We start from the raw sequence: 23,618 nt of genomic DNA on the forward strand, positions 1-23,618 counted from the left end.
TCAACACTTAATGGAAATGAGAACGCAGACATAGAAGCGTACAGCCACTTAATTCACGGTGCCAGAAAAATGTACGTGTGCGATTCAGTCCATGGGGCAGCACGTGCCTGTTCAGGTGGAGGCAGAACTATGATGGATTTTCCAGGGCTTACACCGAGACCCAGAGCGAGCAAACAAAGCGCTTTATTGTCGGACTCTACGATATCAGCATTCTTGAATTAACAACGCAAGCTTGCACATCCTAGTGCATTAACGTATGAACGCTGAGCAGGAATGCTTTTAACGACAGGTCACTTTGTCTTGTTTCATCCCTCACTATATATAGACAGAGTGGTACGCCCGATACAAGATCACGGAGGATGAGATATGAAGCGCGGTAGGAAACCAGTCAGTGAGAGCTCATTTTGAAATTAAATAGGCTATTTACATTTCTTCTTTCCGTATGGAAAGCTTTTAAATAAAATGGAAAAATAAATGCAGGAATTTACTGCTAAAGGAATTACGATTAGGCGCGGGAGGCTTATCCGCGAATCTTGAAATGTAATTCCACTGAAAAAGTATTGTCATATCTGTAACATGATGCTAATATATGACTATGTACACCGTAGAGTTTTAGATAACATTACAACAAGAACGGCGCGTGTAACGTTTTATATCTCACTTGCATTCAAACTTAAAGAACAAAATGAAATAAAGCCCTCTGTCGCAAACAACTGTATAAATAGGATAGGCAACATACCGGACACATGAAATGTTTAAATAAAATATTTAAATAGCACATGGCAGATACGTAACTTGAAAGACAACTTTGGAGTAAATTAATTAATTATCTTATACAGATTTGCCCGCGCGCAAGTCACGAGTCCTCCAAGTGTATAGCTACGTCGTGATTAATGCTATTCTTTTTATGAAGCAAGATCTATGCACACCTATTTTCTAGCCTAGAGGCCATTCATGTTGAGTGGGTTCTATGCAGCGTGTAAAATATCAAATCTAATGCATATCCTCGTGCCAGATACACAAGGTATTTGAAAACAGCATTCAGTAAACAATAGCATCCGTACAGCTCTGTCCGTGTCCTCCCATCTGTTGTGCATCGGACAGAGCGCATCTGTCAAATTTTGTTTCTGATAGCCTACTTCTGTTTCACAAAAATGTCCAAATCCGCTTCGTAGCAAAGTGCCCCAACTTAACATCACTGCAGACCGCTGTTGTTTATAAATAACACGCGAACGGTGTACGCATCGGGTTATATCGCTTCCTTACCTCTCGCTAATACGGTGCAAACACTGGCAACAGAAGTTAAACGGAGTTTGTTCTTCCAAGTAGTGGACTGAAGCGTCTCTTCGCTACTGCGTTCGGAATGTTTGACAGCGGTGTGCCCTGTTCTGTTTAGTCTTGGTTGTCTTCACGCATGCTCATCCCGAGGCCTTGAGGGGCAACCTGAACGCACACATGTCCTACTTTCTCATCTTCACGGCGCTAGAGCCTCGCTCTGTTGCGCTAGTTCTCTGGTCAGTGAGGAATTACGCAGCGGTCTGCGCAACTCTCTCCAATACAGTTGTAACCGCTAACGCGATGTTTGAAGGATTTTGTAGCAGATTTCCGAAAACAGATTAGTTTAAAGCAAGTCGTGGCTGTAAACAAACAAGTAACATACTCCATTACAAATATTTGCTTTTCTTACTCATCGAGAGGTGAGCAAGGGTGATAACTAACACGAATCATGGGGATTAGATAACACTGAGCGCTGATGCAAGATATTTATCAAAGCATCAGGGAAATATGTAATATGCCGATCAGGGGGGAGTCGAATTAAGATTATTCAATGAGCAATCATTCACTACACTTCGAAAGTGGACATTAAAACACTGAGGAGCATTGGATCTTGCATAAACGGCCCCTCTCCTCGTGCGTGCCAATGACTCCTCATATTCCAGCCACTTCGGCAGATTTGCTCGTAATCTAATTTTCGTACAGTTTCTGACGCTACAGCTCGTGTCAGACAGCTGTAACGCACTACTCTGCATGCAGAACCCTTTTCCGGACGCTTAATTGCACGCTGCAGTCATGGTAACCCAGTAAAAGATCTTTTTAGAGTGTAAATGAAGGGCTACGCAAAGCCAACCACACCCTGCAGTTTAACCCCCTGTGGTGACACTACACCGCATTCTTTAATCTTTCTGGTATTTATTTAACAACTTCCAAAACACAAACGCCCCCACCCCAACAACAACAAAAACAATATAAATTCAAAATAAATGAATGTATAACTAAAATCTGTTGTCAGCATCATCCACACTTTCCCGTAGTGCTTATCCCTTCAGCTTGCCGCTTTTCAGGAGAAAGGCGACGTGAAACAGTTGTTCTGATAGTCGGCGGCGTAATTAAAAAAGCGCACTAATGGTGTTCTAGACGGATAGGGATAGAGAAGTGAAGGCAGGAGGTCGCATGATTTAGGGAGGCAGGGCTGTGCAATCTCTCAGGCAGCAGGGGAGCGTCTTATGCCCGGGCAGCAGAGTCACCCCCTTCGGAGCCCCCCCAAGGTCAGGGCCGATCTGCCTGAGTATCTATTCATTACGCCTCAGCAGGAGACGCCAGGTTTCAGGTAACTAAATCTCACAAGGGTGATACAGGGCGATACAGCATCGAAGACAAGATCACTACTCTATTCGATGTATAACATTACTGCATTTTTGGATGGCTATGCAGGTAGTCGAAGTAGACTCAATTCAACATTTAAAGTGGCAAAAAAGAGCGGAGAGATGAGAACATATTCAGAATTGTGAAGAAATAAAAAACTGGTTATTACCAAAGAAAGTTGAGAAATAGCACAGCGTATTTTTAGAGTCATAGTTGTCAATTAGACAATGGGCGTGAATGACAGCGGTCACAGCTACAGCAATTAACTCCTCGCGTTGAAGTGTGACATTCCTTTACAGCTCGCTCACTCTATCCCTCTCCCCTCTCCGAGGCTCGCAAGTACAAAAAAGAGGATTTGTTCCAGGCCTACTTTTAATGCTCGGTGTATATAACCTAAGGCTATTGAAGTTTCTCCCTGCGTCAATCTACAGCATATTATTTTCACCAGACAAGAAGTTCACTTGACTGATTTCCCTGAAATATCAGGGATCCCTGTTACAAAATATTTTCAGCTTTAAAAGCTTTAATTGAACATTTTATCAACCGTCATTATTTGTAGTATTTAACACGTTAACAGAAAACACGCAGACAATCAGGCCAAATGTGAAATTTACAAAACAAAACGAAAACCGAGCGGATGGATCCACGAGCAAATAATATTCTCGCAGTCTGTTTCTGAAATCTCTCCAACTCATTGGGGCGTGCAGATTCTCAGCTAGAAATAACGAGGGCCGGAGCTTGTTCACACTGTGAGCCAGTGTCAAAAGGACAGGCGGTGAATCTGCTGTCGTTTCCCAGAGCTGCCCGTCCCAAAGGAGGCCGCTTTATATTCCATTACCCACAATGCTAGATTATCCTTTTTTCCCCTCCGTGGTATGACAGTTACAGCTCAATATAAGCCGGAAGACAAGACCGGCCTTGGTCATTAGAGATAATCAGGATTCTCTCAAAGGATCGAGGAAGGGCCAGTGGATGTGCTTAAGTACACAGCATTTATCCTACTGGCACATTGCAAATTTTATCAAGGGCAGGAATATTATCTTTTATTCTTCCCTTACACAGATCCAATGAAGGCAAACCTCCTCCGGCACAGCGGTAAACTGACGACACGGGAACAGACCTGCCCATATGTCCACTGCTGAGTTCAACCGGCTATGAAAAACTACTGCAAAAACCGCTATAATGTTATGTCCAGATATGAAAACATCTTTGAATCTTAGACCGTCGGCAGAGTTGGATAAGTTCCCTCCTCTGCCACTTTGGATGAGCTCGGCCCACAGACGATCTCTTTAATCATCCAAACGAAGACGGAAAACATCAGGGTACGAACATCATCACATCGCCAGAAGCGTTTCAGAAAGTCGCAGGAGAGGGGAATGAATGGGTGGATGTTGCATTGCTGAGGATTAGTCAGGACGGACTATGATGTTGAATTGAACCCACATGAACATGCTTCGTGTTTTCCAGCTTTTCGTATCATCCTGGAGCTTTTGAGTTTTGAGTTCCATACTGATCCAAGTACATCTACTGAAATTGTGTTGATAGCATGCATATTTCAGGGTCCAACTGCTATTTTTCAGAGCTGTTTGGAAAACAATTTCCCACATGACGTATGTTTTTGCATAATTATCAGGTGACCTGGCAAAATGTTAGAGCTGACCAAAGGAGGGGGAGGGGAATCTGGGGGCAGGGTTCAGGACTTGTAAAATAACCTTTGTCACTGCTAAAGTTTCTGGAGAAAGTTTGTGTGCGGTGTCTCTTCAAGGCTAGACCACTGCTGCTTGTAAGAGTGGGAAGGTAGCACAGAGAGAGAACCATTACAGGGGCAGAGTGCAGAGTGCACACACTCTAAATAATTGAGGAGGGCCAGCATGGAGACAGCTCTTACTGGGCCAGAGATGAAACCACCAGCTTTCTGTCCTTTATACTTGTGTGTGGTATGCCCACTGTACAGGTTGGATATATAACCAATTCAGCTGCTACGCTCCAAGATCTAAATCCCCTGGCATCCAACGCATGTTTACTGTTTAATGTTTAGCAATGAGATCAGGCCACTCAGCGCGTCTGGAGTACGCCAGAGTGGAGGTGTAACTGCACGTGAGTTCATGACAGGACATCTGAATGACTGCTACAAGAATAGGGATGGCCATTTTCTGTATTTTTGTTTCGATTAACTGCCGATATTTAATAATTTAACCCATTAAAAATCTATTTTTAGAACTCCCGTAATAGGCTGTACAATCTGAAGTGTCCGTTTCGGTTAACCATTAATCGATTAACCATGACCATCCCTAGTAACTAAGAGTATTTTTTAGCACATTATCATTTGGTGGACTGATCAATTCACCATAAACATGAGGGGTGACGTTTCCTTGGCTTGAAATGCCGGTCGGTTCAAAGAGTAGGAGAGTAGCGGGCTAGACTTCCCCTGTCAGCAACAGCCTCTTTACTTCCCCTCTGTATTCCACCGACCGGGAAGTCTGTCCTAATAACAGACCAGACTTTCCCTGCATTTCCACTGGCACCCCAAACTCGCAGGAAAACGTCGATGACGTCCATCTTTAATTAGAGGAAAGATGCCAGACTGTCCCTACAATCCCAGCTGTACATATGAAACTCAACTAATTAAGCCACAACAAAAAAACAAAAACAATGCACACTGTGCTGTAAGACCTGTGTAACCAAATTACTAATCGCAAAATGTACACAAAACACTACAAACAATAACGTCAGAGTAAAAAAAAAGCAAAAAACATTAATTTTGTGGGAAAAAAAACCCAGGAACTGGCTTAGTTCAGTGTCCAGGGGTACTTTCTCTAACATAATCAAGAGAGGGAGGAAGACAATGAGAGAAAATATACAGAAACCATTTAATTTCCAAAAAAACAAAAACACAGACAATGGAACAGAGACGTTGCAATTCATTCAGTTTATATGGCTGTGGAGTGATACAGGAATCCACTGCAGGTAGAGATTCGCTGCATGTAGGGATCCACTGTAGAGTCCATGCGGTTATCTATCTGACCTTTAACTCTTCTGCTCCTGCACCATTTCGGCAGTCTTCATGTTCAACACCCAGCATTAATATTACATCCACTCAGGCATCTCTCCTCATGGTTTTCCAAAGACCAATGAGAGTTCAGATGGGCCAGACTTGATTCTCAATCAGCTGCAACAGGAAGTGAAATCTGTCCATGGGGTTTGGTAATCCATCCACTAGGTAAACACTACCTCATCTTTTAGATTCCTGATCTTTTAGATTCCACGTGACAAGCAGCTCCGATGCAAATTAACTGCTGGATGGCCGAATCACCAGTTTTTAAAAACTACTTACGAATACTTTGTACCATCAGAACATGAATGCATGTTTTTTGACAGTTTCAATATCTGCCATTTGGAAAGCTGAACACTCATACCTGGCACCGTTCTTCCCCACATTTCATGACAATACCACAGAACAATAAAAAATAAAAAAGTGAAGCCCAACACCTAGAAGTTCTTATAAGGACATCTGTATGTCACAAAACCTAAAATGATCAAAAGGCCAGGAGAGGCATTTCCCAAAGAAAGAATGAACATTGCTTTTATTTGAAATACACATTGATTTCCATTTGTAAAGTGTAGGGAGGGGGGAAAAGTATACACACCAATTAGGGTTTGGTCTGAAAGAGTTGTGAGGCACAGCTATGACGAGGCTGAGGTGCAGTTGGGGAACTTGGCTGGTAAGTCAGAGGTTGCCGGTTCAATTCCCCAGGTGAGGCTGTGTAGTTGTACCCTTGAACTACGGTCCTCAAACTGAAATGCTTCAGTACATAGCAATCCGTGTAAATTATTTGCATACCTGTTAAATGCTGAAAGTTAACACACTCAATGATTTTACCAGTAAGAATTTTTGGTACAGACAAGCTACAAAATCTCAGCTTTAATAAATTCAGCATGTCACAATCAGCAGTTAAACTTTTTGCATGTTTTAAACACAAAAATATCACTGGAAACGTATTTGCATGAAGGATACAAATTGGCATTGTGTTACAAATACATAAGCCTTCCTAACTCATAAACTTTACATAACTCCAAAAATAAACAGAAACAAAAACATTATTCAGAGGGGGAAAAAACGAAGAAAAAAAAGGCTAAACAGAAAGAAGAAACCACCAGAAGGATCCACTTGTGAGAAAGCGGCCATTTTGGAAAGACTTTACCAGATTACTTCAGTGAGAGATAACGGTCCTGTTTTAGTTTCACATAATCACCCAGGGAGCAGCAGGAGAAATGATTTTTAAATGCCACTGGCTGGTCGCGTGGGCCTCCCTTTGAGAGTGGAGCTATCTCCTCCTCCTTGGGGAGGTGTCCCTGCTCCTCTCCTCCCCCCTCCCGGAGTTTCTGTGTCTGTCCGAGTGCCTGTTCTCCTTATCTGCCCTCTCCAGCCCGTTCCGGTGCGCCTCCCTGGGGTCCGGGTCCTTGCGCCTCCCCTCCGGCTCCTTGCGCCTCCTCTCTCCGGAGGGCGAGCGGTCCCGGCGTCGGTCTTCGCGGCTTCGCCGTCTCTCCCTGTCCTGCTCGGGCTGGGAGCCGTTTTTCGCCCCGTCCCTGCGTTTGCCGGGATCCGGCTGGCTGTCATCCTGTTCGCGGTTGGGCATGCGGTCGCGGTCTTTGGGGCTACGGTCACGTTCGCGGGTGCGGTCCTTAGGGCTGTGGTTTGGGTCGCGGTCCTTGCGGCTGAGGTTGGGGCTCCGGTCCCGTTTGCGGTCGCTGGGCCGGGGCTCTCTGTTGCGTTCGCGGTCGCTGGGTTGGAGATCTCGATCGCGGTCATTTGGGTGCGGCTCCCGGTGGCGTTCGCGGTCGCTGGGTTGGAGATCTCGCTCACGGTCGCGGTCGATTGGGCGGGGCTCTCGGTGGCGTTCGCGGTCGCTGGGTTGGAGATCTCGATCGCGGTCATTTGGGTGCGGCTCCCGGTGGCGTTCGCGGTCGCTGGGTTGGAGATCTCGCTCACGGTCGCGGTCGATTGGGCGGGGCTCTCGGTGACGCTCCTCTGGGCTGCTGTCCCTAGGCCGGGCCTCGCGCCTGACCACAGGGCGCTCCTCCGTACGGGAATCCCTGCCAAAGCGCTCGTCCTTCTTCCTGGAGCTCGCCTCCTTCCGCTTCCGCCTGGAGTCGGAATCTGCAGAGAGGAACACCCATAATGCATTTCTGCAGCCAGAAAACCAACTCAAGAAAAGACTTCAGACTTTCAGCGCAAATCAAACGGTCACAGTTTGATGAGTCGGGTGTATTCAATTACTCCCTTATTGCAGAAGTACTTCCTTGTGTGGTCTGGGCTCCAAAGGCAATCAAAAGCCTAGAATCAAAACTAGATCCTGAAAGTTCTCTTGTACCTGCACTAATCAGAAGCAGCTGCAAAGCCAACTGTCCAAACGCTTTTGGTCCCCTTAAATTGGCTGGCAATGTATAAAAATTCCTACACGGATCAACCAATATGGATGTAAATACCCTCCAATCAAGTGGACAGTACAGAGAAATGGTACAGGACTACACTGTAACTGTTCTACACAGACAAGCACACAGCGCAGAGATTCTGTAAAATAAAGGAGCTCCATTTTGGGACACAGTCCAATTAAAGCCACAAAGGTGAGATGTAATTACATGGAGACGCTCGGTTCCCACAGAAGGGCTCCGCACTCAAACTTTTAAGTGAAAGAATCGATTCCTCCGAGGCTTGTGAAGGACAGGGTGGTTAATTAAGCGAATTTGGGAGAGCTGAGGAAGAGGAGCACGATAATCCTGCGAGCAGGTGGCCTCCAGGGGACCCCTCTCACAGCGGGATTGTGGGAAAAGGGCCGTCCCACACCCTGACCCCACAGGAACGGGAACATAATTGGGTGGGTTAGCAGTAAAGGGCGGCGACCCCTACAGCAGCAAGGTCTTGTCCAACCAGCAGAGAGGACCTAATCCCAGCTCTACAGTAGTCTGCTGCAGTCAGCCGCTGGAAAGCCCAGGACACCAGGCGTATGGGCAAGTCAAAGTCCACAATTTTGGAATTGATTCATTAATTGGAATTTCAAATAAAAAAATCTTCAGGATTTTACTACCAGAAACACCACTGGAAATACTGCCTCAATGGAATAATAAAAAATGGTAAAATGAGTAGGTCAGTACGTGAGCAGTCGGTCAGTACATGAGGAGTCGGTCAGTGCATGATGAGTCAGTCAGTACCTGAGCTGCTGCTGGAGTCGGAGCTGCTCTCGCTGTCACTGCTGCTCTCGCTGTCCGAGGAGGAAGAGGAGTCATCAGACGAGGAAGAGGAGTCGTCGGAGTCCGACGACTCCACGTCCTGGTTCTGCGTCATGATAATTTTGGGGGCGTTCTTCAGGTGCTCACGGAGCTCATCGCTGTTGGAGAGAGAGAGAGAGAGAGAGAGAGAGAGAGAGAGAGAGAGAGAGAGAGAGAGAGAGAGAGAGAGAGAGAGAGAGAGAGAGAGAGAGAGAGAGAGAGAGAGAGAGAGAGAGAGAGAGAGAGAGAGAGAGAGAGAGAGAGAGAGAGAGAGAGAGAGAGAGAGAGTGAGTGAGTGAGTGAGTGAGTGAGTGAGTGAGTGAGCGAATACCCCAAAGTGAGCGAGCAAAGACTCCATGGGCCGGGTTGGGCACTTACGTCAGACCACCCAGGCCGATGGAGGTGAAGAAGTTGATGGCGAATCTGGTATTTCTGGGATTGTCTCGAGGAAAGAGGCCCTCGAAGAAGCACTGCAACGTGCTGCAAAGCAAAGTGAACGTTAGAAGGAATCGGTCACAAACACCCGGCCTCTTTCAGACACAGCGAGGGACATGGAACCAGACGGAAGGAGAGCGGACTTACAGGTCTTTCAGCCTCTCGTTCAGTCTGGGAAGGCCCATGTAGGCGCACAGCTCCTGGAACAGAATCTTGACGAAAATTCGACTGGACGACGTAGTCGTGTCTTCGCTGACTTTAATGCACTCCATGACCTATAGCAGGGAAACCACTATTTTCACCGGCTTGTAAATGCCATGCAATATTTAAAGCACCAACGATCTTACGAGAAGTTGAAATGGTTGAAATGGTGTGATTCCATTTCTATAGTTAGATAAAGATGAGAATGCGTAAGGGCAATACATGGTAATACGCATTAAAACTACATACAACTACATAATAGAGACTGATAAAAGCTTCTACAACCATCAGAAGCAAATCACCCTGTCTGTCTCTTATGAAACTCTATTGGACTTTAGCATGCAGATATACTGCTTTTGTAGCGTATACCCATGGAATTGCCCGAAAGATGTTAGATCAGGAATATTGGACATTTTGGTGGTCCTTACACTCCATGGGACGGAATCGGTGTACAGGAGATGGGCAAACATCCGGGCCACGTTGCGCAGTTTGTTGGTCTCCAGGCGGTGAATCGTCTCGTACTGCTCCTGGAATATGGCCTCGAAACTCTCCATGTACTCTTTCTTCAGAAGACAAAACCTCTGCCAACACAAAGCATGAGGGAGGGTGTATAAAAAGAGGAAGACACCTGCCGCTATTTTCAAATGTTTCACACATGTTTCTCAGTCTTTATTTAATCCGGTCTCGGAAAGGTCTGGAAAGTTCTGCGAACGGCACTAGTGCTGAAACTCACCCCAGCCAGGAGGCCAAAGAACTTCTCATAGGTCCTTTGCTGGGCACAACAGTCCAGAATCATGTTGCACAGCTCTTTCTGAGGAGACAAACACAACACATATTAGCTGTCTGGGGAGTATGAAGTATATAACGAACAATGTGTTAGCTCTTCCTGAAGGGACAGATGCATAACGTTAGCACTGACTGAGCAAGAGCAATACAAGAGGCCTTTGAAGGGGAACTTGGCGTTAATGCCTTCAGCAAGGAATTACTCTTTAAATTTTAATGAAAAATGAATAAAAGGATGTTGATATTTAAATATTTTATGCAGTACCGAAAAAACAGGTACATACCGAACCAACATTTTTCTGTTCGTTACACCCCTACTGGTTACACATTTAGCCCAGTCTGGACTTTTTGAAATTTCATAATATTTCTTCAAGTAGCTTTTTAAAAGTTCATAAACCTTGATGTGAGAGATTCAGCGTTCACTTTTAATGCTTATATTAAAAGTTTCTCTTAAATATTTATATTCGGTAGTCCTTTTCAGATGAAAATAAAATGTATGATTACTTTGATCACAAGCCTAAATGATGACTGGTAAAATCTTCATTGTGGAAAGGCTTTTTTGGGGGTGGTTTTAATTCCCCAGAATGCAGTAAATGACCTCCATTTCACCCCAATATAAGAACCCTGCATAAACAACCCACCCCATACCCGCATGTCTGCCTGGAAGACACGAGGGCCTGAAAACCACTCCCCTTAAAAATTCTGGGGAGAACTGTGAGAAGGGAGAGATTACCACACTGCACACTGAATCTGGGTGAAGAAACGCTGCACACCGCACCACACTCACCACCACAGCAGAGCTAGCCCAGGAGAGCCGCAGGGTCTCACACTGAAACAAGCAGCCATTTTAGACCTACGAAGCGGGTGCAGTGAATACGAATAAAAAGACCAGCGGACCAATGGCTGGAACAGCACCGGGACCAAGTTTGGGTCCCTGTGGAAGGCCCAGCAAGCCCATCTCCGCCCCAAACCCGTTCAAACGACAGGGATGAGCTCCAGCCCCCCCCCATGGGAGTCTCGAAGCAGGCTCAGACATGCCCCAGCACACCGCTCCCAGAGTGCACTGGGCTCATTACCATTTCTGTAAAGAACAGCACCAGACAACGAGCAGAAGTAGTCCCACAAGCCAGCCAGCACATCAAATCACTTTTTTCATGAAAGAAAATAAATAAATAATGAAGTACCCTCTTTTCAAAAAGCTACTTTGGTGATAGGGGAAAGAATATTTGCATTAATAGCCAAGTACAGTGGTTCTTTTTCTGACACATTAAAGTTGTTCAACAACTTGGCTACTATTCTGTATTTTAAACCGCAGTTCCTCCCTTTGGAAGATCCACTAACATGGCTAATGCCCAAACACAGGAAGTGTTTCCAAACGTACATCTAAAATATCCCTTCACCCCATTGCAGTGTCAGACACTGAATGTAGGATAACATCTATTCAGCCTACTGTAGGACAAACACCATGTATTATACTTGCAAGAGAGCTTCTACAGCCTTGTAATTTGGGCTTTTTATACAAACAAGACTGGTCTTGATAAAATAGTCTTATACACAATTTTCCATCTTGTTTTCGGTCAGTAAAATGGGCGTGTTCATGCATGTGTAAAACATATGGGGACAGGAAGCCTAATTCCACCGGTGAAATGGCCAGCCTGCCTGACCCAGGACCCAATCAGCACTAGCCTGCCTGACCTAGGACCCAATCAGCACCAGCGCGCCGGACCCACGGTCCAATGACCACCAGCCTACCTGAGCCAGGGGCCAATCACCACCAGCCTACCTGAGCCAGGGGCCAATGAGTACCAGCCTGCCTCAGCCAGGGGCCAATGAGCACCAGCCTACCTGAGCCAGGGGCCAATCACCACCAGCCTACCTGAGCCAGGGGCCAATGAGTACCAGCCTGCCTCAGCCAGGGGCCAATGAGCACCAGCCTACCTGAGCCAGGGGCCAATCACCAGCAGCCTACCTGAGCCAGGGGCCAATGGGCACCAGCCTGCCTGAGCCAGGGGCCAATGAGCACCAGCCTACCTGAGCCAGGGGCCAATGAGCACCAGCCTACCTGAGCCAGGGGCCAATCAGCACCAGCCTGCCTCACCCAGGGTCCAATCACAACAAGCCTACCTGAGCCAGGGGCCAATCAGCACCAGCCTGCCTCACCCAAACAGCCCCAGCTGAGGTGACCTGGCCCTGGTCTACGCCTGCCTAAGTCCATCCGTTCACACAGAGGAGAACGGCAGCAGGGTCCTCAGGTTAGCGCGGCTGGTTTCGTGCAGACTGTTGAGCGCCTCTAATGCCTGGACGTGGAGGGCCTGCTGTACAGCAGCATTTCTCGCTAAAAAGGGGCTTAAGTGTAATGCACTCCATTTACTACCCATTAGCACTGCAGAGAATGGATGGACGGGTTTATGCTCTTTAACTCACTTTAATTCTCCAAGGCCAGCAACCTCGGATTGGTTTGCAGAAGAGCCCTGCAGAGTAACAGCTAAAGGATAGGCACACTGGGACGTGTGGTGTAATCAGCTGGAGTGCATCGGCTGGAGAGATATTCCATGCATATTTACAGTATCCATGAAAACCACATTTTGTGTGTTTCTGTATGAGCCCGTGCAATGCCTCTCAATGAACCACTGCAGTAGAAATCAACGACTTGTGTGAGGAAGAGGACTATAACCAACAGCGTACATAAACGGAAAAAGCTCCATACTGCAGAATAGACAGAGAACGGCCTCTACGCTCTAGAATGGATAGAGCATGGACGGCACACTCGAGAATGGATAGAGCATGGACTGCACACTCTAGAATGGATAGAGCATGGACTGCACACTCTAGAATGGATAGAGCATGGACTGCACACTCTAGAATGGATAGAGCATGGACTGCACACTCTAGAATGGATAGAGCATGGACTGCACACTCTAGAATGGATAGAGCATGGACTGCACACTCTAGAATGGATAGAGCATGGCCATAACCAATCCAGTTTATGAATTCAAGCTGCATCACGCAGCAGTGCAGCCAGTGAGGTTCCAATTTCCCTCCAGGGCAAAAATTCACAGATTCAACACTTCAGCTCAGGCCAGCACTCCTGAAGCTAAACCCAACCCACCCTCTAAAGCCCACCAGCAGAATGTGTGATCCCTTCATCTGCATTTCAAAGGAAAGACTTCCCATCAGCTCCAGGGAGCAGGCCCCAGGAGACACACTGTAGGAGATAAGACCACAGGTCGACATGTGTGCCCTGCTCACAGGCCTCTCAGCCAGTACTACACACTCCCCAAAATAGAACTGAGATAGCCTCAACGTGGGGTTCACACATAGGCTCTTGTGTTCCTCAAATTAGAGATATAGATGGGAGGAGAGAGGGCTGAGAAGGGGGGGGGGGGATAGAGGGGGGGAGGGAGAGAGAGAGGGGGAGAGAGATGTGATGATGCCAGATGTGGGAATGAAAGTCATCCTTCATAATGCCCTGGTAATGGAGTGTGTACTGAAATGCAGCTTTGGTCAGTCAGGTTCAGGAGTGTGGCCAATGTAGGTCAAGGGCCTGTTAGGGGCCACTTTGCTCTCTCACTCTGTCTCTCTCTCTGTCTATAATGCTGTAACATAATGTTGTAATAGCCCCCTATGCTAAAGCTGCCATGTAAAAAACCCCTAATAAGTGACATCACCGTTCCAGTAAAGCGCTTTATACGGAGAAAGGACACTGCTTTGCCAGAGGACATGCTAACAGAGCAAGGCCAGAGGACATGCTAACAGGGCAAGGCCAGAGGACATGCTAACAGGGCAAGGCCAGAGGACATGCTAACAGGGCTAGGCCAGTGGACATGCTAACAGGGCTAGGCCAACTTACTGTTTGGCTGTCAGGGAAGTCCATCTTGATTAACTTGTGAGCACATTCTTCAAAGTCCAAGCTGTGGAAACAAATTCAAAATTATAATTGAATAATTTGCCCTATGGGCACGATGTACAGCATTATGAAATTCCAAAGGACTATATCATCTCCCTCTACAAACCGCTTTCTACAGTCTGCTATTGAAAAAGTATGGTTTGGGAGCACTGATGGAAAAATTAGAGACAACAAATCACCAAAACATGTTTGAGATTAAGTTTTTTTTACAGATAATCAGTTAGCAAACCTAATTACCAAATTACTCTCATCTGAAGAAGGTTAAGACGAGGATCAGACAAAGAAAACAGACACACTCTGATAAAAAGTTTCTGCACACAGCTACAGCTCCGCAAACATTCTGCAACTCTGTAAACTCTCTCAGGCCCTGTATAATCTTTTCCAGCCCGCACAAGCGAATCAATACAACACAAACAAAAGCAAGGCTCGATAAAAACCTCACTGAATGGACCGTGCTCTTCCAGATGCCATTTTATTTTCAAACACGCTGACAAATACATTTCCCCCCCCCACAATATTTCCCTGCCTGTCGTGTTCCACCTGGGCTAATGCAGTGTAACTTGATGAAGCATCTGCTAGGGCTTTCTTCTGGGCGCTTTGGTGTGGCTAATCTCGTTAGCACAGCTGTGGAAGGCTAAAGGCCACATGTGGAGAGGCATGGGCGGAGAGCGAGGCGCAAAACGTGCTAGTCGCCCGCGTTAGCGCCCCCGTTACGGCCCCACCGGTTACGGGAGCGGTGATTAGATTACAATCGGGTGGCGCGGCCTGACGAGCTCTCTGACGAGGCTAATTAATTCGCCATAAAGCAGCGGCAATCAGGAGCTGACGACCCCGTAAAGCGCGCGTTAATGGAACCACGGCAACCATCAACGGCCTTCGCCACCTTGCAGTCCAAGGGCACTCTGTGACATTGGCCCACTTGGCAAAAACAACCCAAATACACCCCTCAGACTACAGTACAACGCAGCACTGTTTTCAGGCACCAACCGACATGCTCTAAATAGTTATCTGCTGGACCGGTTCCAGTGTAATGACGACTCTCCGTCTAATAGGGCAGGAAATTCTGCGGCAGTGACACCGAATCTAGTCTGAAGGCTTGGTTTATGCTGAGCGGACGTTCGTCAGATCCCGCTGAAATAACACCCTTTTGGCCACCGTCCCAAACCGACACCGGGTACACACCTGGACTGGATGGCCAGGTATATCGTGCGGCGAAACGCCACCAGGTTCACTTCAGTCTTGTCGAAAATGGTGATCTTCTCTTGCTCTACAAAACAAAAGGTACAATAGGTAAGATTTTTCTGTTAAATCATTGATACAAGACCATTGTAAATCCCTTCCGATCACTGAAAAAGGCTCACTGACGTTGACTTACCCTCTGCCTGAGTTTATAGTCCTTAAATTCCGGTTTCAAAATATACAGTAGACGGACCGACACTGTACCAAAACATTGTACAGCTGTCCAATAATTCAAGTACATTGGCTGAAAATTGGTTCTGAATGCCAGAGCAATACCTCTCTTGACCATTAGAAGTACAAAATCACTTATTGTACCTTGAAGTGTCAATATAGACCAGGAGGAGAAAAGGCTGAAGAAATTATTGTGGATGCATAATATGAGTACGGGTATCAGCCAAAATAGAGCTTCAAACAAAATTAAGGGTATTTCCTAAATAAATAAAACTATGGCCGCTATGACGGCGCAGCATTCAGCATCACTGATGACATAAATGAAGAGGAAACATCAAGTTGAAAAGCGGCCAAACCAACTGAACAGCACATAGCACTTAAATTCTTTTTTTTTTTTGTCAAACTCACAAGGAAAGCAATAGGACCTCACCTTAACAATAAAGTCAGAAAGTAAGAATGAACTATTTTGTGATATAAATAATTCTTCTTCTCATTCTTCCAGGAATGTGGAAACTTTGGCTGCAGATAGCATTTGAGCTCCGGTGTAAAAGTGGGAGGCATCTGCATCGCCCAATATATCAGTTACTGAAATCAGCCACAGAATGTCGATATTGTTCATCCCGAACAATGATACTGCTCCTGTGGAAGATTAGTCTCTCTGAGAGTTATTTTTACTCTGCGAAGGAGGCTTCTGTGCTGAAGTAATTAGCAGAGTGTAGCGCCCTCTCGAAGCCAGCGAAACCAGAAGAACGCAGAGAGAGAGAGACAATTTCGCCGTGACGGTGTGGGCACATACCGTCTTCTCCCGCCTCTCCCTCCTCCTCATCCTCATCTTCATCACTGCCGTCAGCTTCGTCCCCGGAGCCGGAGTCAGAGCTGCCTTCATCCAGGATTTCTGTGCATCACCCAAACACAGAGTATTATTAATATTATTTACTTTATATTTCTTTTTATTTCATAATGAAATACCATAATGACATAAATTAACATGTTTTGCTTACCAAGGTCAAAACTATTTAAACAAAATGCGCACACATTCAACTAATTATTTAAAAGAAAACATCGGGCTACAAAAAGGCTGCAGCTAAAGTCAGGACGGTGAACCTTGTGTCACTCAGTCCATTAACACCTCTGTTCAGAACTGCACCATTATTTACTCCACAAACAGCCACAATTATCATGCGTATAGCGAAAGGATTGTTTACTGCTTGGTTGCCTCGAACTCAAATTACAAAATGGCTGCAATTATGAGAGGACAATGAAGCAACGGGCGCAGATGTCGAGCGTTTAGCATCAGCCGCGGTTTTGCCTCACCTTTTCTGATGGCTTTGTACTTCTCCTCATTCTCCAGAAAGTCGGGGTCCATCTTGAAGACATCTGGAAAAAAGGAGTGCTTTCAGTGAGCATTTCTCCCAATTACACATTCTACAGCAATTAAGTCATTGCAAGCGAGATGTAATCAGGACCAATTACCCATAACGCCGCTTGCAATGTGTTAGCATTATTCATAAGGCCATAAAGCTGCAACTACGCGACCCAAATGCCTCTAATGTGCATTTCCAATTACAGAAGTTTGTCTTTGGAGCCACTCACACAAAATGGCCACCAAGCAAACAAAGCAAACGCTAATAAAATCTAATGGGTGCTGGGTCTCAGCATCAGAACTTCACCTTGTTTGTCGGTCTATTTTCAAACGGTTCTTAACAACACAACTCTGAAACATGGTAAATACTCATCTTCATAAGGTCATTTATTAAGAAAGATTAGCATTCTAGAAGGAATATAATTGCAGGATTTCTTTTCAACCGGGTAGTTATTTGATTCATTGACTAATGTCACTGATTCTCCTGAATACAGGGGAGGAGTGAGACCAGCAGGACCACTGGGCTGAGTGTTAAAAGTGCCCACTACTTCCCTACATACTGCACTATCTAGGGTGTCAGACAATTTCTAACAATTAGATGACACTCTAGTGCACAGTTGACTACTTTTTCCCACGGTCATTTTGGGACCAGTGGATAGATTGTCTAAAGAATCCAGACACCTTTTTTCCCCCCAAGGCCTAAACTAGCAGCTGCTTGAAAGGAAACCACAAAAACCTGCGTGCACTGCAGCCCCCTGGGAACTGTAGTTTGCCAGCCTCGCTCCAAGATGGACGGTCTCAGGCCCAGCCCAGGGCCGCAGCCGATTGGCCCTGCTGTATGCTGTAAGGGGTCAGGGGCAGGGTTGCAGAGCTGAGCGACAGCAGCACTCACTCAGGATGTCCTCCTGGTTGTACTCGTCCTCCAGGGGCAGCAGGTGGGTGAACTGGTCCTCCTCCTCCACCAGGTCCAGCCCGTCGGGGATCACCGGGTGGTCCTTGAAGCCGTCCTTCCGGATGGCGAACATCACCTCGATCATGTACTGCACGCGCTTGTCGATCTCCGACTCGTGCAGGATGTTACGCAGCCGCTCGAATATGGCTGCGGGGAGAGACTGGGGTGAGCTCAGGATCAAATTCAAGTCCTTCGGGGTAGACAATATTACAATTTGATGACTTCATTAAAATAATTTTCCAGACTGATGCCAGCAACAAAAAAAAAAAGCTATTTTTTAGAATAGAATAATATAGATAGAATAATAAATACAGAAGCCATTGTGATAACTACAGAGCAGCAGACTGATGTTATGTCCGTGGTGTGAACCGTTTTTATTCAAAATTTGAATTTGTGCCAAAGAAAACCGCAGTGGAAATGGCTGAAATTCAGAAAAACATATCAGAAAAAAGTATAAAGGAGGAAGGAAGGAGGCTGAGGAGGAAAAGGTGACCGAAAATGAACATTTTGGGATAAATGATGACATGACAGGGACCTAAATCACATGCTTCCCCTCCAGAAAGCAGTCTCAATGACATAATCATGTTGTGCCCTCTTCAGAACAGTTGTATTTGTGGATGTCCTGGATGCAGGTGAGACTCGCACAGTGAACGGCGCAGTACGGCGGCCGTGGGCGTACCGTTGATGCCGCGGGGCGAGACCTCAGTCAGCTTCAGGCCGCAGTCCTTCAGGAAGCTGATGGCCACCTCCACGCTGTCGTCCGTGGGCCGCTCCAGCAGCAGGGTCAGCATCTCCAGGCACAGCACCTCGTGGGCCTGGGGACCGCGGGACACAGCTGTTAGCGCCGCTAATGCTAACAGTGCTACGCAATGCTAATACTGTTACACATTTACGTTCAATCATTAGGGCTGCTTCGCTAATGCTAATACTGCTACACATTTACATTCAATCATTCGGGCTGTTCCCCTAATGCGAATACCAATACTGCTACACAATGCTAATACTAATACAACCTGCCACACACACTGCTGATTTAAGGATGACTACAAAGCCAATAAGACTTACCACATTCTGATTAATGAGGTGAGCCACAAACTTGGACGCCGTCAGACATTGTTGCTGGGAAAGGAAAGAGAAAAATAATTCAACTGAAAGTTTCCCAGTGAGGACTTTGCACTGAGGATTTTGCAGTGAGAGCAGGGAGCAGGTAAGACGGATTCGCAGTAATAACTCAATGCGAGCACTCCACAGTGGGAATTATAAATTTTTGTAGTGATATATGAAGTGAGCACTCGGGGTTGAAGAATTTGCAGAAACTTCCTGTGGTAGTGGTTTTAGCGGGGAGTGCATTGTAGTGAGGATTCTTGGCGGTCAGCGCTCACCTTGTCGTTCCTCCTGTAGCCCTTGCGGAAGTTGAGGATGAGTCGGCGCAGGATGAGCTCTCCGATCTGTGGGAACTTGGAGTTGATGATGGAGACAACAGCGGCGTATACGTGCGTGAAGATGGGAGACGCGCTCTGAGCCTGGAGCACGGACCGGGTGAGGAGCCCCCTGCAGGACGAACACAGACACTGCACTTACAACACACACACACACATATACACACACACACACACACCTACACCCACTGCACTCTCAATATACTGTACCACACACACACACCTACAAACACACACACTGCACAAGGAGGCTTAGAATGGGATTGCACCTGAAGCTAAGAGGGCTAGCAATGTAAGGAAGCCTGCAGAATGGGATTTAGCCTGAAGCTAACAGGGCTAGCACTGTAAGGAGGCTGCAGTGCTTACCTGCCCCTGACGATGTTCTCTTGCAGAAGCTCGTGGATGATGTTGCCGATGTTGGACACGTTGACCTTATTGATGAGACCATTGATGGACTTCTTCAGGGCCTCCCAGCTCATCCTCTGGAAAGCCAGACTGCAAAGAACCACAAAAAGGGCAATCAAAAAACGTCGGACGCAACGTTGTTTCACTTCTCCTGCTTTTGACAGAAGGGGTTTTTGCTTCCTGTTTGTTAATCTGCACCCGGCCAGCAGATGGCAGTGTTCAAAAACCCGCGGTTACGAACATGGAGCTAGCTCGCTCTTCCATTTGTCCTTGTTTGACGGCATTGGTCTGATTACCAGCCTGAACGAGATTAAACAGGTGACTGCAAACCACCTGAAGCTGCCAGTCACGCACAGCATTTAACAGCGATTTAACACACTCATGAGAGCGCGGGGGGGCGGGGGGCTTATTTTAAAAAACCCATTCCCCCCGGTTAGTAAAGATAACCTGAGAAAAAAAAAACGAATAAACTCATTATATTCACCTAAATTCTCTTGGGGGGCTGGGCCTCAAGCTAAACCCGTGTGTGCGAGTGTGTGGGCGTGCGCGTGTGAAATGGTAAATGGTTGTGTGTGAGTGTGTGTGTGTGTGTGAGTGCAGTGTGTGTAGTGTGTGTATGTGTGTGTATATGTGTGTGATATCATTCCAACCCAACACCTAATAACACATGGAGTTTGTAAACCTCTCCTGCCACTTCAGCCAAGCCTCTTTGAATAATTCAAATAATGTATTCAGAAGGAAATCTACTTGCACAAAGGAAATGCAGTGCTCAACATTACAGTACATGAACAGTAGAAACACAGTCAGTTGGAGAGGTGCATTCCCAGTAGGCCAATGGGGAAGACGGGGGCCAGTTTTATAAGTCCGACAGCAGAACTTGCTGTGGGCAAGCGTGAGTGTTGAATGCTGCCTCATCGTTTGGTGAAATCAGAAATGACAGTTAAGAAACAGTGAAGCTCATGAACTGACGATCTCTGCTGACCTGCTCTTGTCGGTGATCTGCGCCTGCATCATGCGCAGTCTGGCGGGGGGGATGTAGGCCCCGCCCGTGCGGGTCAGGATGGGGTCCAGCTCCTCCTTCCTCTTCTTGACGGGGGGCTGCTCTGCGGGGGGCTCGTCCCTCTGTGCTGGGGAGGCTGACCGGCCCCGCCTACGAGGCTCCGCCTCCCTGTCCCGACTGGAGCGCCGCCCCCAATCCCGATCGGCCCAATCCCGGTCACCCCGCTCCCGATACCGCTCCCTGCTCGGATACCGCCCCCTCGACCTGATTGGACAGAGAGTGGGGAGTTTAACAGTGAATAGAGTAGAACAGGCCATTCAGCCAGGTCTAGAACCTAGTGCCGTTCGGACAGTGGTACAATTTCTGTTCTTTTGGCTCAGAACGTAAGAATACACAAGGAGAACTTGCCACCTACTTTAGTCATTTACCTACAGTTATACAACAGCTAGTTCCGTTCAAGTAATTTGATTGGACAAGAGGCATTCCACGAGTTCCAATATACAGTACATCACCCCGACCTCACTACCATCCGGGATCAATCTGCGCGGTTTACCGAATTCAATTAGCCAAATGTCTTGTGTTGGTATGTAACTCCATAAACAAATGCAAAAACTGACTAGCTAGATAGGCAGCAGTGTTACCTGGCCACACAAGACAATTCTGAAGGAACTATTTTATTGCTGAATAAAGTCTCAAATTATTGTCTCAAATTACCATTACTTGAATAGCCTTGTCTGTAGAGTTGTTGTATAAAAGCACTATCATACCGGAGGTACTGATTATCTTCAGTTCTCGGCCTGCGGCCTCGGACCAACAACCGAATCACAGCCGGGACAATATACAGAACAGCACTCCCTCTCCTGTGATATTGCTTAATTGACACACCCTGGAACTACAACTGCACCAGCCTGCCTCTCTAAAACTGCTCACTACACTCTCCCTCATTTAGCTTACCTTACATAACCTTAACTGTAACCACTTCAACCCACTTGAATGGCTGTAATTCATATTTCTTACTACGTTTCTGTTATATCCATTCTACCTTCACTCTACTTGCCGGCCAGCGGAGGACGGGTTAATTGAGGGTTGTTCTCTGTACTGGGGAGTATTTTACCTCATGTGCTTGCTATTTGGGCATTCAGGCCTGCACTCTGCCCTATTCCTTTTAGCCCTTCTGTTACTATGTAAAGCGTCTTTGTTAGTTTTCTTTAAAAAGCGCCGTACAAATAAACAGAATCGAACAGTCTCCAGTGGGTTTGACTTCTTTATCATCAGGGCCAGATTCATTTCTCTTTATTTTTCAAATGGTGCAAACGGGCCCAACATTTTCCACGTGCTATTTATATAGCCGCACATGAACAGGCTGTGTAAACGGTTTCTGAATAGTGGTAGAGTGTGTGCGCATGTATAAACCACATTGTGGTGTTCTTAAAATATGACACAGCTTATTATTCCCTGGTGGGAGGTATGCAGGCTGCAATAGCGGAGGCGGTGCACAGCTCAGCTCTATCAGAACCCCTCTCTCCTCTCCCCAGCCGAAAGTGGAAAACCCTATAGTAGAGAGCAGACCATCCATGTGTATAATGGACGGTGCCGGTGCCCTGTGTAAGGTTTATCACATGTCTAGTCCCGATCTTTATTCTTACCTGTCACGGTTTCTCCCGCTGCCGTAGTAACCTCTGCCATAGCGACGGCCCCGCTCCTCGGAGCGCTCCCTGTCCTGACTGCGGGATCGGGATCGGGAATGAGACCGGGACCGGGAATGAGACCGGGAACGCCCCCGCTCTCTGTGCCTGGAAGACACCCATCGCCAGAGTCACAAACACAATGCTCCCCAGTGACAACCACCATGCGTTCACCCAATCAGGAGCCCGAAGTGACAACCACCAAACTATCAGCAAATCAGGAGACCCCAGTGACAACCACCACACTATCAGCAAATCAGGAGACCCCAGTCACAAACACCACACTTTCACCCAATCAGGAACCCCCAGTCACAATCACCACACTATCACCCAGACACGAGCCACTAGATTGAAAAATAACACGTTTTCACTCAATCACATGCTCATTTCAGATCTGCTGTATTCGGCATGGTGATTCCTGGTCCCAGAGAGCCGCAGGGTGTGCTGTTTTTTGTTGTTACTCAGCACTTAATTTGCCAATCAAAGCAGTCGATTACACAGTTAACGCACGTCACCAGCTTTCCTGGATGGGAATTGGTTGCTGCGATTACAGCGAAAACATGAAAGCAGCAGACCCTGCGGAATGAGGATCACTGCAGTACGGCCGTAGCTCTGGTTTGCTCTGTTCTTTTAGAAGATCTACCACGGGAATAGATGGCACTGAAGCCAGGCAGAAGCTCCAGGGCGGAGTGTGTTTCAGGATTAAAGGGCTGGGTGAAATGGAAGGAGCCCAGGTACCCACCTCTGCTCTGCAGACGAGCTCCTGCGTCTGTTCCTGCTTCCGTCGTCAGAACCGCGCTGGAGAAGACATAAACGCCGTCAGCACAACCTCAAGACAGCTAACCAGCACAGGGGTATTTAGCCTGAAGTACAGAGTTCAGAACCAGCCTACCTTCAGCTAAACCACCATTTCTGGAGAGTTTAATGTGAACTAAAGCACCATTTCCACAAAGCTGGAGGTGAACTAAAGCACCACGTCCACACAGCTAAAAGTGACCTAAAACACCATTTCCACACAGCTTAATGTGAACGATGAGCACCAATCACCTAAGTGTTAACTGGAAACAGATGGAAACTGGAAACTAATTCACAAGAATAGCTGTGATTCACAGGCTCCAGAAAAGGAGG

At 46.8% G+C, this 23,618-nt stretch overlaps 2 protein-coding genes across 5 annotated transcripts in view; both read right to left on the reverse strand.

Annotated features, from left to right (window-relative positions):
• LOC133116682 (zinc finger protein 385B-like) overlaps positions 1-1,460 on the reverse strand; it is an 84,975-nt gene extending 83,515 nt beyond the window's left edge. The window contains exon 1 of the mRNA XM_061226529.1: positions 1,267-1,460. The gene's annotated coding sequence lies outside the window, so the exon portion shown is untranslated. The remainder of the gene's footprint in view (positions 1-1,266) is intronic.
• Positions 1,461-6,550: 5,090 nt separating this feature from the next.
• cwc22 (CWC22 spliceosome associated protein homolog) overlaps positions 6,551-23,618 on the reverse strand; it is a 40,037-nt gene continuing 22,969 nt past the window's right edge. For 3 of the 4 annotated variants that reach the window (XM_061227136.1, XM_061227137.1, XM_061227134.1), the window contains 18 exons: positions 23,233-23,288; positions 22,452-22,598; positions 20,788-21,069; positions 19,767-19,895; positions 19,344-19,512; positions 19,027-19,080; positions 18,641-18,776; positions 17,902-18,108; positions 16,961-17,023; positions 16,443-16,541; positions 15,419-15,503; positions 14,180-14,240; positions 10,280-10,357; positions 9,975-10,127; positions 9,493-9,620; positions 9,289-9,390; positions 8,854-9,029; positions 6,551-7,801 (listed from right to left, as the gene is read on the reverse strand). In XM_061227136.1, the coding sequence (XP_061083120.1) occupies positions 6,969-7,801; positions 8,854-9,029; positions 9,289-9,390; positions 9,493-9,620; positions 9,975-10,127; positions 10,280-10,357; positions 14,180-14,240; positions 15,419-15,503; positions 16,443-16,541; positions 16,961-17,023; positions 17,902-18,108; positions 18,641-18,776; positions 19,027-19,080; positions 19,344-19,512; positions 19,767-19,895; positions 20,788-21,069; positions 22,452-22,598; positions 23,233-23,288 (2,958 nt within the window). In that variant the 3' untranslated portion in view covers positions 6,551-6,968. The remainder of the gene's footprint in view (positions 7,802-8,853; positions 9,030-9,288; positions 9,391-9,492; positions 9,621-9,974; positions 10,128-10,279; positions 10,358-14,179; positions 14,241-15,418; positions 15,504-16,442; positions 16,542-16,960; positions 17,024-17,901; positions 18,109-18,640; positions 18,777-19,026; positions 19,081-19,343; positions 19,513-19,766; positions 19,896-20,787; positions 21,070-22,451; positions 22,599-23,232; positions 23,289-23,618) is intronic. The other variant, XM_061227135.1, reaches the window with a different exon arrangement.

This window comes from Conger conger, chromosome 17 (genome assembly GCF_963514075.1).
Source record: "Conger conger chromosome 17, fConCon1.1, whole genome shotgun sequence".
Lineage (NCBI taxonomy): Eukaryota > Metazoa > Chordata > Actinopteri > Anguilliformes > Congridae > Conger > Conger conger.